The following is a 15,916-nucleotide window of genomic DNA, read 5'->3' on the forward strand; positions in this document are numbered from 1 at the left end:
TCCTCTTTTTTGGTTTCCCAAATATGGTCACCCTAGCCTAACTTACATGTTTAGACAGAAACAATTCCTACAACTCCCAGTGATACAGGCAGGGGGGATGCTGGGAGTTGTAGTACTTATTTCTTTCTAGACATGCACAGGCTTGCACCCTTAATGGATTTCACTAGTACATGATGGCCACTAGTTTAGATAGCTTTATAAAAATTTTTTTAAAAAACTTGTTATTAAGATTACAACACTGCATTAATTAAACTATATTAGGATAAACAAAATTCTGTACTCACAATCACCAAAGCATCCCCATCACACAAGGATAGGAAATCAGCTAGCTCTCTTTCTTTCTTTTAATAGGAAGCTGCCTTAGGCCGCTGTATTAAATAGCGGTATTGAAGTGCACTGACAACTGTGGGGGCCCATTGACACATACCATATACCGCTTTCATACCACTATATCCTGCTTGGCGTGGCTCCTGCCTTTTATATACCGCTTTTATAGTGCAATATCCTGCTTGGTGTAGATTAGGCCTTAGGCCTTAGACTGAGTCAGACCCAGAATTGTGGAAGCTGACTGGCAGTGGCTCTCCAGGGATTCAGAAAGACGTTTTTCCTGCCCTACCTGCAGATACCAAGGATCGAACCTGGGGCCTTCTGCATGCAAAGGAGGTGCTCTACCAGTGAGGTACAGCAAGTCATAAGATGTTTAAAGGAAGTTACACGGGTATCTAGTGAGCGTCAATGGATTCTGACGGGTGTGTGTGTGTTTGTGTGTGCACACAAACACACACATCTGCCCCCAAACACCCTTGGTTTAAGGAAGCTACAAAAGAGGGCAGGGCTCCTGCAGCTTGAACCGTTGTGATGAAGAGGGAATTTCACCAGGTGCTGCATGCATACAAATGACACCTGGTGGAATTCCCTTTTCTGTACAACTGTTAAAGTTACAGGAGCCCTGTCCTCCTTTTCATACGGTCACCCTAGCCCAGGGAGGGTGCGAGCCACTTTCTTGGTGGAAATGAGATGCCCAACAGAGTCAAAATTCATCCTTCCAGCACAGGAAAAGCTCAAAGATTCTCCTCATAGGAGCAGGCATGAAGGAATGACCTGGCGCAACTGCCTCCTGCACGACAGTGGCCCCTCCTGGCAGTCTGATGCATTGCAGCTGGGTCCCCCCCCCCCCCCCAGTTCTCAGTGTCCCAAACGTGGGGAAAAGGGAAGAAGCTACTTTCAAAGGGACTGACCAATATTTCCTGTTACAAAGGAAACCGAGAGAAACAACGATTGATCCTGGCAACAGAACAAAGAGGCAACACGCTGGGTTTTATGTCCTGCAGCCACCAGGATGGAGAACATTCCCCCTCCCCACAGACTTTACTGAATGCACAGAAAGGCAGGCGTCCCACGGGGGCGTCTTTCCCCACTCACTTCAGCTGCACGAAGCGTCACCTGTTGAATTTTTGCTTGTCACACAGCTTTCAAAGCAGAGGCAAGGAAGGTCTTGGTTTGATTCTCGAATCCAGATGGGGGGAAACCTTTTTTTCAATGAAGGAAATGGACATAAGAACAGAGGAAGCTGACTTTTACTGAGTCAGACCGTCAGTCCATCCAGCCCAATACTGTCGACACTGACTGGCAGTGGCTCTCCAGGCAGGAGATGCCAGGGCTCGAATCTGGGACTTTCTGCATGCAAATCAAGTTCTCTTATTACTGAGCTACAGGCCCTCCCCTGACCCACAGGAAAAGTCTGTCAGGGCCTTCTATGATGGTGGACAGAGTCAGAACTGATGATCAATGAGTCCAGGGCCAAGATTACATAGCTCATTCTCTCTCTCTCTTTCTCTCTCTCTCTCTCTCTCTCTCTGTGTGTGTGTGTGTGTGTGTGTGCCATCCCATCTGTCTCCTCTCCAGTCCTTCCATCATGCTGGCTCTTCTGGTTTCCCCTCCCCTCCATTTTCCCCCTCCTCAGCAGAAATTAGGTGGAGGGCCACATGTGGCTCCCGGGTCCGGGTCCCCCAGCCCAGCTCTAAGCCCTACGCTCCAGCCACTTCGTGAGAGGCACAGAGGGGTAAGTGTGTCTCTTCTTCTTCTTCTTCTTCTTCTTCTTCTTCTTCTTCTTCTTCTTCTTCTTCTTCTTCTTCTAATACCAGTGTTTAACTCAGGCAGGATTGCAATTACTCCAAAGTGTGCTTCTGTTCTAGGGGAAGGGAAACGGAAGATACTCTTCAAATGCTCAGAGATTCCCTTTTTCTTTAGGATCATGGCACTAACACCCCACAGAGACTTATATAAAATTCTGCCTAGGAATGTCCGTTTACACACCCATCAGTAAAACTGGTGCTAGGGGTGCAAAACAGAGAAAGTTCAGAATTAGAGCCAAGTTCATAAAGTAATGTGTTAGAGGCACAGAAGCACAGCCTGGTGTGTGTATGTAAAGTTGGCAACCATAGTAGCCCCCTGATCTCAGTAATCCAACCCTTGGATCTAGGTCCCTGCCGGCCTGGGATAGTAGCCAGCCCCTTTTCTCTCTCTCCCTGGGAGACATAACTGAGAGAGATTCCTGGATTCCTGGACAGCATCTGTTATGTGGTCCTCGGCACTGATGCATGTTGACTTGCTTGTGAACCCATCAAGACGCCTTCTACTGAGTCAGGCCCACTGATCCATCTAGTATAATCAGCCATTCACAACCTAGTGACCTTCAGACGTTTTGCACAACTCCGAGCATTCCTGACTGTTGGGGCTGATGGGAGTCGAAGTCCACCACATCCAGAGGGAACCAGGTTGGATGAGGCAAGTCTGCTCTGAGTAACAGAGGCGCTCCAGGGCTTCAAGCAGGCGTCTTCGCCTCCACCTGTTATGTGATGCTTTTTAACTGGTGATGTCAGCAGAGGCTGAACCTGGGACAGGCGTTCTACTACTGAGCCACAACCCTCCCTGGAAAAATTCCTGGAGGAGAAGGCTATGAGTGGCTGCAAGTCCTGATGACTCCTGTCTCAGAGGCAGTAGGTTTATGCACATCAGCTGCTGGGGAACATGGATAGGAGGGTGCTGTTGCACTCACATCCTGCTTATGGCTTTCCCATGATCTACTGGTTGGCCACTGTGCGAACAGAATGCTGGATTAGATGGACTCTTGGTCCGATGCATCAGGGCTCTGCTTAAGTTCTCCACACACCCCTGGAAACTCCCCAAAGGAGAACCTCTGAGCATGTGAAGAGTGCCTTCCCTTCCTCCCTCAACCACAACACACACACACACACACACACACACACTTTGGAATAATTGCAATTTTGCTCATTCTGTTTCAAAGTCAAAAAGCAGGACTTCCAGGTCAAAGTAAGGGGGGGTAAGCTGAACCCCCTGCCCACCACACCCCTTCCTCCCCATTAACTCTGCTTACATTGCTATTAATAAGGTCGCTTTGGGGAAACAGAGATAAATGTATCTTTCCATGACACCTCTGGTAAAACCCCTTGTCCAGCCTTCCCCCAACCTGGTGCCTTCCAGATGTTTTAGACGACAACTCTGACTATTGACCATACTGGCTAAGGCTGATGGGAGGTGAAATCCCAAATATCTGGAGGGCACAGAGTCAAGGGAGGCCGTCTTGCTACAGCTCAGTCTCAGTAAGTGGAGTAATCACAGATGTTTCCCAGGTTTCCCCTGCTTCCAGTTCTCTCTCTTGCATCTCATGTCTCTATTATTATTTTTTACAGTGTAAGCTCCACGGGGCAGGGACCTGTCCTCTCATGCTTTGTAAAGTGCCTTGTCCATTGATGAAATAATAATAATAATAATAATAATAATAATAATAATAATAATGATAACAACAACAACAACAACAACAAACAACCATTCCTTGCTCTGACCCATCAAGACCACAGCCTCAAATCCCCCTCCCCACGAAGAATGCAAAACTCCTGTATGATGCCAATGATGGAATAAGACGTGACTCCTCCACTCTCTTGATTGCTGAAAGGCTATCAATGGCTACTAGTCCTGATGGCTCTATGCTACCTCCAGTCTTAGAAGCAATATGCCTTCATACACCAGTTGCTGGGGAACATGGGCAGGAGGGTTCTGTTGCACTCATGTCCTGCTTGTGGGTTTCCCGGGGGCATCTGGTTGGCCACTGTGGGAACAGAATGCTGGGCTAGATGGACCCTTGGTCTGGTCCAACAGGGCCCTGCTTATGTTCTTGACATAACTCAGCCTTCAACCTGGTGCCCTCCAGATCTTTTGCACTACAACTCCCAGCATTCCTGGCCCTTGGCCACACTGGCTGGGGCTGGTGGGAGTTGGAGTCCCCCACCTCCAGAGAAAACCAGCCTGGCAAAACTTGGCAAGCTGATGAAGAGCTCTGAAAATAAATCACGGAGTTTGGAAGGAGAGTTGGAACACGCCACCCCCTACCGATTCCCCCCCCCCCCAATTGTCTGGGGGCATCTCTCGCTGTTGGGGGGAGGCGGCGCTTTCTGTCGCTGCCGCTGCCGCTGCCACGATGCCATCAGCAACCTTGAAGACAGCATCTTCCCTCCCCAATTGTAACCCAGCCCAACCTTGTAGAGCCAGTTCCCGGCGCTTGGGATTCCCATCTGACAGGTATCCTGGACGGCGTCCAAAGGCATCTGGTGGGGAGACAGGAGCGGTCTGGGCTAGAAGTGGGGCTGAGCCCGGACGGAGACGGGAGACTCCAGCCCAGGCGCTCTCTCCCTCGGTCGCTCTCTCTCTTCCCTTCCCCCCCCCGGCCCCCCCGGCCCGGCGCTCGCCTGGGTCCGGCAGCTGTCTCAGGAGGGCCGCGTGTGAAATCGGCAGGGCTCCGTCTGTCTGCCGTCGGGCGGGACAGGTGGCCACATCGCCGGGCTGCTTGGAAGCCGGGGGCTCGTCGGGCCAAGCCGAGGCAGGCCAAGCGGGGCGGGGCGGGGAGAGGGAGAGGGAGGCGGGTTCCCGCCAGGCCAAGGGCGAGGGGCGCCCCCGGTGCCAAGCCGCATCGGCAGAGGGGTCCCGCCTCGCCTCGCCTCCCCTGGACGCTTTCCACAACCGCCGCCGCCAAGCCACGGCCCTGCCCCAGGCCGCAGCCAATGGGAAGCCCTGCGCGAAGGGCCGCTCGCTCGCTCGCTCGCAGGGTGGCCCCTTGCCCCGGGCCCGCGACGCGCTGCCTGCCCCGCCAAACGACCCGCATCCTTACAGGGACCTACATTATGCGGGGGGTGGGTGGGGGTGGGTGGGGAAGCACACCACTCAGACCTAACTCAGGAGAAACCACGGGAGGGAACCCAGGCGTCCGGGCTGTCATGCGACCCACATCTTATGCCCTCTAGTCCTTTCCTAAATCGGGGGGGGGGAGGCCTCTCGGGAGCGGTGGCCCTTATTCAATACCCCTCTTCTGTTCCCAGGGAACCCAGGCGTCCGGGCTGTCATGCCACTCCCGTTTCACAGCCCTTTTCTAAAGCTGGGGGTGGGTGGGGAGGCGCTCTGGGGTGGTGCCCTCTATACACTATCCCCCACCCCACCCCCCAACGCCAGAGAATCCAGGCGTCCTGACCCCGCTCGTTCTAGAGCCGAGGAGAGGATTCTGGTTCTAATTATTCCACACACACACAAGCGCGCACACACACGCACCCGCTCGCCCCTCGCCTCACTCACCTGCCCTCTGCAGAGCCAGCGACCCTCGAAGGAGCAGCACCAAGAGGCCGAGAACCACCCAGGGCATCTCTGGACGGAGTCACCCCCCTGCCCTGGGCACCGAGGCTGCCCCACAGCCCGAGGGGGCCACAACAGCCAGGGCCCCGAGCGAGAGCCCCGGCGGCGGGTTAGAGGAAGGACGGGGTGGGGTGGAGGGGTGTCTCTGGGCTGTCACAGCGCCAGCCAATCCCCGACCCAGGAGTCTACATCGGCGGGGATGGTGCTGAAAAGAGCCGGGCGATCCAGTAGCTCTCTCTGAGGATCCAAGGGATCTCTGCTGAGGGTGGCTCAGTGGGTAGAGCCCCTAGCCATTGTGTTTGAGGGGCTCGGAACCCCCCGGTTCCTCTTCCCGCTCCAGGAAAGTTGCTGTCATCGGTGAGTGGGTCGTGGATCTGGCCGTGGGATCTAGGCGCACGTGTCGCTGCTCCGCTCTCGCGGGGGTCCCCGCGGGGCGCCGGGGCTGTCCTCTGCTGGCCTGCGCTCCCCGCAGGACACACTCATCTGGAGCTCAAGCCAAGCGTCTCCTGCCGTCAGACGCCCGGGGCGATCCGGATGGGTCCCCTCCCGGCCCTGCTACGTTCCGAGCCTGCAGCCCCCGAAGGATCTCTGATCCAGTCGATCATCTCCCCGGCCACGATCCCGAGGATCTGGGGGTGGGGTGGGGGTGCCCGAACACGGCTCGCGACGGGATCTCGCCTCCCCCTTCTGGACTCCGTCCGCAGCTGCGCCGCCCAACAGATCTCGAATCTGGTAGATCTCTTGCCAGAAGTGCGATGCTAGAGGATCTCTCTCTCTCTCTCTTTCTCCTCCCCTCTCCGCCTCTCTTGGCTTCCCCAACCAATCCCTTCTCGCCCCCCTGTCCCTCCTGGCGTGAATCCGGAGTCGTTTCTGAGTCCCCCCTCCCGGAGGAGGGGCGTGTGGCGGTGGGGGGAGGGGTCTGGTAGAGATCAGTTCTGGTCCCCGCCAGGTGTCCCGACCAGGTGGGTTCCTTCCCTCGCCCCGGGGATCTGTCTGGGCGCCTGTCGGGCTGTGCCGTTCAGTGCAGGACCCGTCCAGCCGCCCCGTCCCTTGGAACGAGCGCCTCTCCCGAGAGCGGATCCAAAGGGCAGCGTCCGTCGGGGGCTGAAGCCGAGCTCATCCAGGCGGACCTGCTGTGGCTTTGGGGGCAGAGAAGAGCCGGATCCCGCCCCAGCCGGACCCACAGCACCACCTGCGACAGCCCCGGAGCCGATTCGCGCGTCTCCCTCGGCTTGGCGCTTGTCCGACGGCGCCGATGCCTGCCTGGGTTGCCGCCGCCGCCGCCGCCACGCTCTGCTCTGCTCTCGGTTCCCCCCAGCGCGCTCCCCTGGCAGCCGGAGGCAGAAGGGAAGGCGGCTCCTCCGCCATCCCCACCCCACTCCCAGCAGATCTCCCCGCCCCGACCGGCGGCCGCCCCTGGGACGTCCCATCCCGAAGGGGGAGGGCCGAGGGAGGAGGGGGAGGCGGCGGCAGCGGCGGCGGCTCTTCTGGCGGCGTCTTCTCTGTGGCCGACTCCCTTTCTCATCTCTACGCGCCGCCTTGAAATCCGAGACGGGGCGGGAAGGAGAGGAAAAGGAGGACGCGAAGGGAGGGGCGGGGAGTGCAGCCAGCCAGACAGCCGCGGCGGGATGGCAGAAGGCACGGGGTGTGGGGACTGGGGGGGCGGGCGACGCCCGGGTCTGTATTTGGGCCAAGGTTCACACCCCGGAAACACTTTCCAAGCCCTGTCCTGGATCCCCAAAGCACGTGAGTGGAGTGTGTGTCTCTGACCACGTGCAGAGTGCATCGCCCGTGGCGTGTTTGTAGCAGCCACGGCCCCGAGAGACCCACCCTCTCTCTCTCTCTCTCTCTCTCTCTCTCTCTCCCCCTCCCTCCCTCTCTCTCTCTCTCTCTCTCTCTCTCCCTCTCTCTCTCTCTCCCTCTCCCTCTCTCCCAGTATGGCTGAGCCCGGGTGAGGTGCAAGCAACCATCGAAGTGGGCTTTGTCTGAGCAGCTGCAGAGTGTCCTGCCCTCGTAACAAAGTTGGGAGTTTGGTATTATGGGCTTCCAGAGAGAGCACCTCCGAAAAATCTGAAATTAAAGCACTGAGGGGAGCATATTGAATACTGGGGGCCCTGACACCCACACCCACACCCCCATTTACTCCAGCAGCCCGGGTATTGAAGTCAACTGCGAGCCAGGACATCCTACAACAGTGATCCCCCAAACCATAATTTCGGTAACATCCAACAGCAGCGTGTTGTGAATTTTACAAATAGGATTATTGGTCCTTATTTTATTCCAGAGTCATTTATCTGTAACCATCATAATAATAAACTTGCTAACAAGCCACTCTGAAAACCAGATCCTGTGTGTGTGTGAGAGAGGCCCAGGTATGGTTATTCAATTAGGAGGAAACTTACTCTCTGTACATGTTCAGAAGTAACTTCTTGTCACATATTACAGAGTCAGATCCTGGCAATGAAATGTCCTGCCCCCTTTCCAACCTTGGCTCTTGTTCTTATGTATTTGGTATATCAGGAAAGTCAAAACTCCCCACCTCCAAGTACGGACAGATGGAGAAGATGGGATTCCACTCCTGTCTTTCCCCACTCAGTACCCTAAGTCAGATGTGTCTGACTACAACTTCTATCATCCCCAATCAACATATTGTGATGGGAGTTGCAGTCTGACACATCTGGAGCAGGCTTGTATAGTAGTTAGAGCATTGGGGAGACCTAGGTTCAAATTCAAACTTGAGCCACGAAGTTCATGGGTTACTTTGCGCTGATCACCACCTCACAGGGTTGTCGTAAGGATAAATAAGAGCAGGGGGCTGAGGACCCATTACCCTGACCTCCTTGGAGGAAAGGAAGAATCAAAAGGATAAATTAATAAGGTTCCTTTGATTTTATAAAGGTGTTTTGGGGAAGAGTGGACCAAGTATGTTAAGCACCAGCCAACCAGCTAGTGTGGTTTAAGGGAATGTTGACGCTACAAAATTTAAACTGGTTTGAGGAACCAGTTCAACTGTTGAAGATCCGCTTCAAAGGATGTTGGGAACTGCAATCTAGCTGAAAACGGCTTGGTTCAAAGTCACCTAAATTAAAAACACTTTTCCAGTACCATAGTTCCCAGGAGTGGTTGGTTGGGGGCTGTGTTGGCAGAACGCAGCTCAAGCGTAGATGTGAGCAGAGAAAGCGCTGGATGTGGCTTGTGGCTGCTAATTGAGAAAGGTTCGCTCAGAAAGATTGGACACGTTGATGAAGGATAGGTCTGCCAGGGGCTGAATGGAGCCAACACGCTCGGCCAGGGCAGCGTCATGGGCAGGCATGGTTGGTCACAGTCCGAGGGCCCACACCTCCGTAGGGGCCCACTGAGAACCTGCCTGCTCACCCACCTCTCACTCTGGCCCAGTGATGGTGATCATGAAGATCAAGAAATCCCACGGCCCACTTGCTAACTGGCTCTCTGCCTTTCAAGCAAGGAACTGGTGGGAATGAGGAGAAAGGACGAGGAGCTAGAGCAGCTGGTGATAATGGGGGTGAGAAGGTGGACTCACTAAGGGAGGCGCCATTGGGAGGGCCTTCGCCAGCCACCCTCCAAAACCTGCTGCCAGCACTGTGTTTGACGGTACAGCCCAGAGTATATGACACACACCAAATGACAACGTTCTATCCCCTTCCCGTTTTGCTTGGGATCTTTCAGGGCGATCTGGCTGTCTGCTTTCGGGCAACAGAAAGCTAGAGACGAGGGCGGCCTTCCCCTGCCATCCGGATGTCTTGGACTACAACTTCCATCACCTCCAGGACTTACTGCTGAGTAAGCAGCAAAGGCTTGTGCTGGACATGGCCTCAAGACACTACCCAAGGGGGTGGGGGGACAAGATAGAGATGTACAAAATTATGCCTGGTGTGGAGAATTTGGACAGGGAGACATTTTTCTCCCTCTCTCATAATACTAGAAGCCAATGGGGCTGTCCCATGAAGCTGATTGGTGGGAGATTCAGGACAGATACAAGGAAGAGCGTCTTCACGCAGCGCCTAGTTAAACTATGAAATTCCCTTCCACAAGATGTATTGATGGCCACCAATTTGGATGGCTTTAAAAGGGGGTTGGATGAATTCCTGGAGGAAAAGGCTATCCATGGCTATTAGCCCTGATGGTTATATGCTACCTCCTGAATCAGAGGCAGTAAGCCTATGTGCACCAGCTGCTGGGGCACATGGGTGGGAGGGTACTGTTGCACTTGTGCTTGTGGATTCCTGGTTGGCCACTGTGTGAACAGAGTGCTGGACTAGATGGGCCTTTGTACGATCCAGCATGGCTCTACTTATGTTCTTCTGCTCTACCCCAGAGGTCTTCAAATGTTCCAGACCCGGGACCCACCTCAGACTCCCAACCTCAGACCCACTTTCACAATTTTCTCCATGCCCAACATGGCAGCAACAACTTTGCCACAATCCATTTGGACTGACCATGCAACCCACTTTGTGTCGTGAACCGCCAGTTGAAGACCACTGCTCTAACTGAGAGGACATCCAGTCCAGCTGTGAGTGATTTTCAGGGCTGGCTTCAGGAGTCAGTATTGGTGGGCAGCTTCTAAATCTCCAAATCCTGAGGGGGCAGGGACTACTGACCTGCCATGGAGCATCCTGATCCTTCTTGTCATCATCCGCTATTCGCTGGCCCACTCCGAGAATGCAAGCAAGGATAAGAGTGGGAACATGGAGCAGTATCTGCCACTTCCCTTGTGCTGTCCCCCTGGGCAGTTGTGCAGCTTTGGGCCCAGAGGGAGAGGCCAAGCAAGCGGGAGGTGGTGCCTTAGAGAGGAGGAGAGGCCCACAAAGAGGGGCCCTTACCTAAGGGGTGTGTGGAGCAACTGCAACTCCCTCATGAGGAAAGGTTATAATGTTTGGGACTGTTTAGCTTAGAAAAAATGCAAGTAACAAGGGACAAGGTATAGATGTACAAAGTTATGCATGATAGTGTGGAGAAAGCAGATAGGGAGATGTCTTTCTCCCTCTCTCATAATACTAGAACCCGTTCATCCCATGAAGCTGAAGGGTGGGAGAGTTAGAACAGATAAAAGGAAGTACGTCTTCACACAGCACAAATTGGACTATAGAATTTACTACCACAGGATATAGAGCGTCATCAACACAGGGGGAAATCACATTTGCTTATCGTCGCTTCTCCGCCCGTGCGGTTGTCCCTCATTACTTCCTCTTTTTCGAAAGAGGAAGTAAACAACGTGCACGTGGCCCATTCAGTGGGGCATTTTGATCCTGCTGCTTCTCCTACACACAACAGGAGATAGCGGCAATTTCAGTCTTTAAAAAGAAGTCTTTTTTTGTCACGTGAAGGAGGCTAGAAGGGGCGAGAGGTGCGCGGGAGGCAGACGGCGTTGTGAGAGGGACCCGCAAAAATCTGCGAGTGCCCAGTAACAAGCGTGAAATAAAATGCTCCTCTGATGGAGTTCATAATGATGGCCACCAGCATGGACAGCTTTAAAAGGGGATTAGTCAGATTCCTAGAAGAGAAGGATTTCAATAGGTACTAGACCGGATGGCTATAGGCTTCCTCTGATACCAGCGGCAGAATGCTGAGGGACAAGAGCAGGAGGGTGATATTGTGCTCATGTCGTACTTCTGGGCTTTCCACTGGTTGGCCACCGTGGGAACAGACTGTCCGATGGGATGGCTCCTTGGTCCGATCCAGCAGGGATCCCAGAGCCACCACAGGCCATCTTCTCTTGAAGTCTTCCAACCCTTGTGTGGATTGATGTTCACCCCAACCATGGTGGGGTGGCTGGGATGAAAGGGCGCCGCCCTTAAGGTGTCAGGATTAGGCCCATACTGTGGCTGATGGAGGGGGTGCCGTTAGGTGGAACTGAGCACCCTTAGCAGGATGGGTGTTAGGATGATATCTGGTGTGATGGCATGGGATGCTGCAACCTTGATGAAGCTAAGCGGGTCTAGGCCTGTTCAGTTTCTGGAAGGGCGACTACCAGGGAACCCCATGTACATTGATTCCTGCATTGAGCAGGGGGTTGGACTCAATGGCCGTGTAGGCCCCTTCCAACTCTATGATTCTATGAGCAAGCTGTGAGTGGGTGAGGCAGAACAGGGGGCAAGAAAAGAGCTCTTGCAGATTGGGAATGGGATTGCGCCTTATCAGCCCCAGAGGACCACACCTTCTCCACCTCCTCCTCCTCCTCCTCCTTTCATCTGCTCTTTCCTTTCAGGTTCAAAGCTGTCGAGGAGGAGGGGGGGCACTTGGGGGGAAGCATTTTCTTGGGGATCAAGGGGGGGATTAGGTGTGATGTGGCTTGTTTTGGTTTCTCCTGGCAGCCAGCGAGGCTGGTTGAGGGGGTTTCCGCGCAGGGAGAAGAAGAAGAAGAAAAAACCCAGCTGGGATTTGGGGCCTGCAGGAACCTGCCCCCTTTGAAGGGGCCTTGGAATCTCCCCCAGGCTCGGGGAACAGGCAGGGGGGACAGGGGAGAGGAGTGGCCCCAGGTGGTAGCTGAAATAGCGGCGCAGGTTGGGGAGAAGGATCAGAGAGAGATCAGGGACGCATCAATCACACACAGAGTACAAAAGCTTCTGTGAACAGTGAAGCATATAGAGGAATCCAGGCTTTGAAACAGAACCAAGTCTATCAAACACTAGGGCGGGCACTGAAACCTCACCCTCACAACCGCACACTCACATTCCTAGAAAACAGCACGGCACACAAATAGCTGCAGTGGTACACACACACACACACACACACACACACACACACACACACACACACACACACACACTGGGGAGCAAATCAAGCCGCAACCAAGGTCTAATTTGACATCTCAGGGTTCGTTCTTCTGAAGACCAGATGGCTCCAGAAAGGTCTTAGTAGATACAAGGGTGCCTCTGTGAGTAAGCAGAGTGCCTTTCCTTTGCCACTTAATCATCATCCATTGTTCAACACAACACACACACACCATTCCTTTGGGATTAAAATACAGGCCCCCACCCCCTGTCAGTGGAAAGACACATGGGTCAGATGTATGAAGAAACACAGCACCATCTCCCATGGGTACATACACATTTTTGAGACATCAGACATGTGTCTTTTACCTTGATGTCCACCAGAACGAGAGCAACAAGGAAGAGGGCCTTTTCAGTGGTGGCCTCTCCAATTATGGAACAATCTCTACGACAAAGCTTGCCTGGCATCAACATTGCTATCTTTTCGGCGCCAGGTCTTTTCTCTTCTCCCAGGCATTTAATGGCATATGTTGAGTTTTTAACTGACCCCAAATAGATATTGTATGTAATCAGTTTTTATGCTTTTAAATTTTGTATATTTGTTTTTAATGTTCTGTGTTTTAATCTTTGTAAACTGCCCGCTATGGGGCGGTGTATAAATGTAATAAATAAAATAAAATGTGTGGAGTTTGGTGGGCCTGGCCCTCCCAGAGGATTTTATAAGCAAAACCTAAGTAGAGTTCTGTTGGGTCAGCCCAAGAATCCGGCCTTAGCTAGACCTAAGGTTTATCCCAGGATCGTCCCGGGGTCATCCCTGTTCATGTAAATGACACACAGGATATCCCAGGAGCAGGATATAAAATAGCAAGTGCATTTTTTGTGCAAGCTGGTGTCATCTTTTTTTGACACTGCACATCCTATTTTTTCACAATGTCTAACTCGCCACCTTCGTGTGCAGTACCGGAGGCAGATGTACTGATGGACCTAAGGTCAGATCCAGCACACCCACCCACACCCGTGAGACACATCAAGACAATCACAGCTACCTAGAGAGTTACAAAGCTGCCAAGTTCAGCGGAATTCACACCCACCACCCGTCACCGCTCCTCACACACACTCTCCAATTCTCCAGGGGTGGAACGAGGCCCACAACAAGACAGGGAATTTCCGAGGGAGGGAATAAGGGTGGGACCGGTCAGGGCGGCTTGGCCTGCTCACGGGAACCGGTGCTTTGAGGCATCACCTTTCAGCTGGAGAGTCTTCTGCTGAGCCAAGGAAACCCTTCATCCGAGCCGGCAGGACTGATTCTGTTTTCAGAGCCAGCCAAAGTAGGAGTAAAGTGAAATAACAAAGGAGCAAGGTTGCCCCTGAACACTGCAACACACATTCCTTCCACCGCACTAAGTCAACAGAGCCAGGGCCAGCGTTTTGCTGGGTCTGGGAGATGGCGCGGTGGTGGCCCCAGGATTTGGGGGTGGGCTCAGCCGTGGGGTGGAGAGCTAACCTGGAAGAGGGGAGAAATGCAAACTCAGCATTCTCTCTGGCTGCGTTTGATAATCTTAGATACTCTGTGTAAAGTGGAAATGGTCGCCCTTTGGGGGCAGTGGGACCCACGCTAGTCTTGGGGCCCTGGCAAATGCCCACCTTGCCACCCTGTGGCATGCAAGGTAGAGTTTGAGTCCTGGTACCTCTTTTTATGGGAATTAACCATGGTGTCTATCCATAAGCAACTCAGCCTCCTAGGGGTACCATAGGACAAGAGGAAGCTGCCTTATACAAGGTCAAGCCACTGATCTACCTAGCCCACAGGTGCAGAACCTCAGGGATTCTCAAGATGGCCCCGCCCCTTTTCCCTGGCCCCACCCCTTTCGCCCAACCCCTGATCGTTTTGTGATTTTCCAGCTTTCGTCCCCAACCCGTTTCTACAAGGTTGAAATGCCTCTCCTAAGGGCTTTGTTACTGGCTGTAAGAGCCTTAAGCAAAAATAGGCTGGTGTTTCTGCTATTTGCACCCATACTTTTGCCTTTGGCTCCGCCCACCACAGGAATGCAGCCACTGAGAGCTTCTATCTAATTCAGCTTTCAGCCCCTGCTCTAACCCAGTGCTGGCCACTGTGACTGGCAGTGGCTCTCCAGGGTACCCTGGTACCTATGTTTAGGGTGACCATATGAAAAGGATGGCAAGGCTCCTGTATCCTTAACAGTTGTATTGAAAGGGGAACTTCAGCAGGTGTCAGCATGCAGCACTGGGTGAAATTCCCTCTTCATCACAACAGTTAAAGCTGCAGGAGCCCTGCCCTCTTTTGTACCTGGTCACTCTAGTATAGCCCCTGCAGCTTTAACTGTGTGTGTGAGTGTATGTAAAAATGACATGTTTCTAGCTCTCATGGTGGAATAGTCAGATTAGAATGTGTGTGTACGTGAGCAATACTTGCTGAAATCTCTGAAGCCAAACGCAAGGAGCTGAGCAGGATTAGGACTCTGATGTCCTGCATAGCTCACGACTAACAGAAGCTTTCAAGCCTGGGTGACTTTGGGCCAGTTACAGACTCTCAGCCCAACCTACCTCACAGGGTTGTTGTTGTGAGGATAAAATGGAGAGGAGGATTATTGCGTACACCACCTTGGGTTCCTTGGAGGAAAAAAGGCGGGATACAAATGAAATAAATAAATAAATAAATAAATAAATAAATAAATGAAATAAATAAATGAAATAAATAAATAAATAAATAAATAAATAAAATCTTTGCAGCTATGGGGGCTAGCAACTTGATTTAACAACAACGAATTGCTGTTTTTGTGAACCGCCCAGAGAGCTTCGGCTATTGGGCGGTGTAAAAATGTAATAAATAAATAAATAAATAAATAAATAAATAAACAAAATCCCAAACCAACCTAAACACTCCAGTTCTATGAGGAAGCCTGTATCCAAAACTGAATCCTGCACTTGAGTGTCACTTGCGGAGAACAATGGAATATGCGCCAGGGCCCTCTGTTCACATTGCAACAATCAGGAACTTTGGAATGGAAGCGGGGCTGTTGGGGGTGTGTGTGTGAAGAAATGAGAGGGACGGCAGGCAGGATTGAGCAAGGGCTTTCCCACTCCTTGCCAAACCACTAGAGAGTAAGCCCTGGGGTACCCAGGATTGTTTTTCCTTTTCTGAGCAAGGGACCCTGGAGCAAGACTTTCTCGAGACAAGCCCGTTTTCTCATCTTTCATAATACGACTTTTGCAAAACGGTTCACATTTGCCTCGGGACCCGACGCTCAGGAAATTTCACATCACCCCTGGGGATGTACAGCAGCGGTTGGCGACTCAATTTCACTGGCAGACCAATTTAGGGCAGATCTGTGGCAGGGAGCCAAACCCCTTCCCTCTCCTCCTCCTCCTCCAAGTCGCTTGCTGACTCCAGGAGAACTCTTGAGCTGGCTGAAGTGAAGAGCCTCCGACGGGCCTTACAAAAATAAATAAAAAGCAGCCTTTGC

The 15,916-nt window shown here is 52.8% G+C and overlaps 1 protein-coding gene across 1 annotated transcript in view; it reads right to left on the minus strand.

Annotated features, from left to right (window-relative positions):
* The window catches only part of KREMEN2 (kringle containing transmembrane protein 2), a 41,159-nt gene extending 34,096 nt beyond the window's left edge, over positions 1–7,063 (minus strand). The window contains exon 1 of the mRNA XM_063137254.1: positions 5,644–7,063. Within this exon, the coding sequence (XP_062993324.1) occupies positions 5,644–5,710 (67 nt within the window). The 5' untranslated portion in view covers positions 5,711–7,063. The remainder of the gene's footprint in view (positions 1–5,643) is intronic.
* Between the last annotated feature and the right edge of the window lie 8,853 nt (positions 7,064–15,916).

Source organism: Elgaria multicarinata, chromosome 11 (genome assembly GCF_023053635.1).
Source record: "Elgaria multicarinata webbii isolate HBS135686 ecotype San Diego chromosome 11, rElgMul1.1.pri, whole genome shotgun sequence".
NCBI lineage: Eukaryota > Metazoa > Chordata > Lepidosauria > Squamata > Anguidae > Elgaria > Elgaria multicarinata.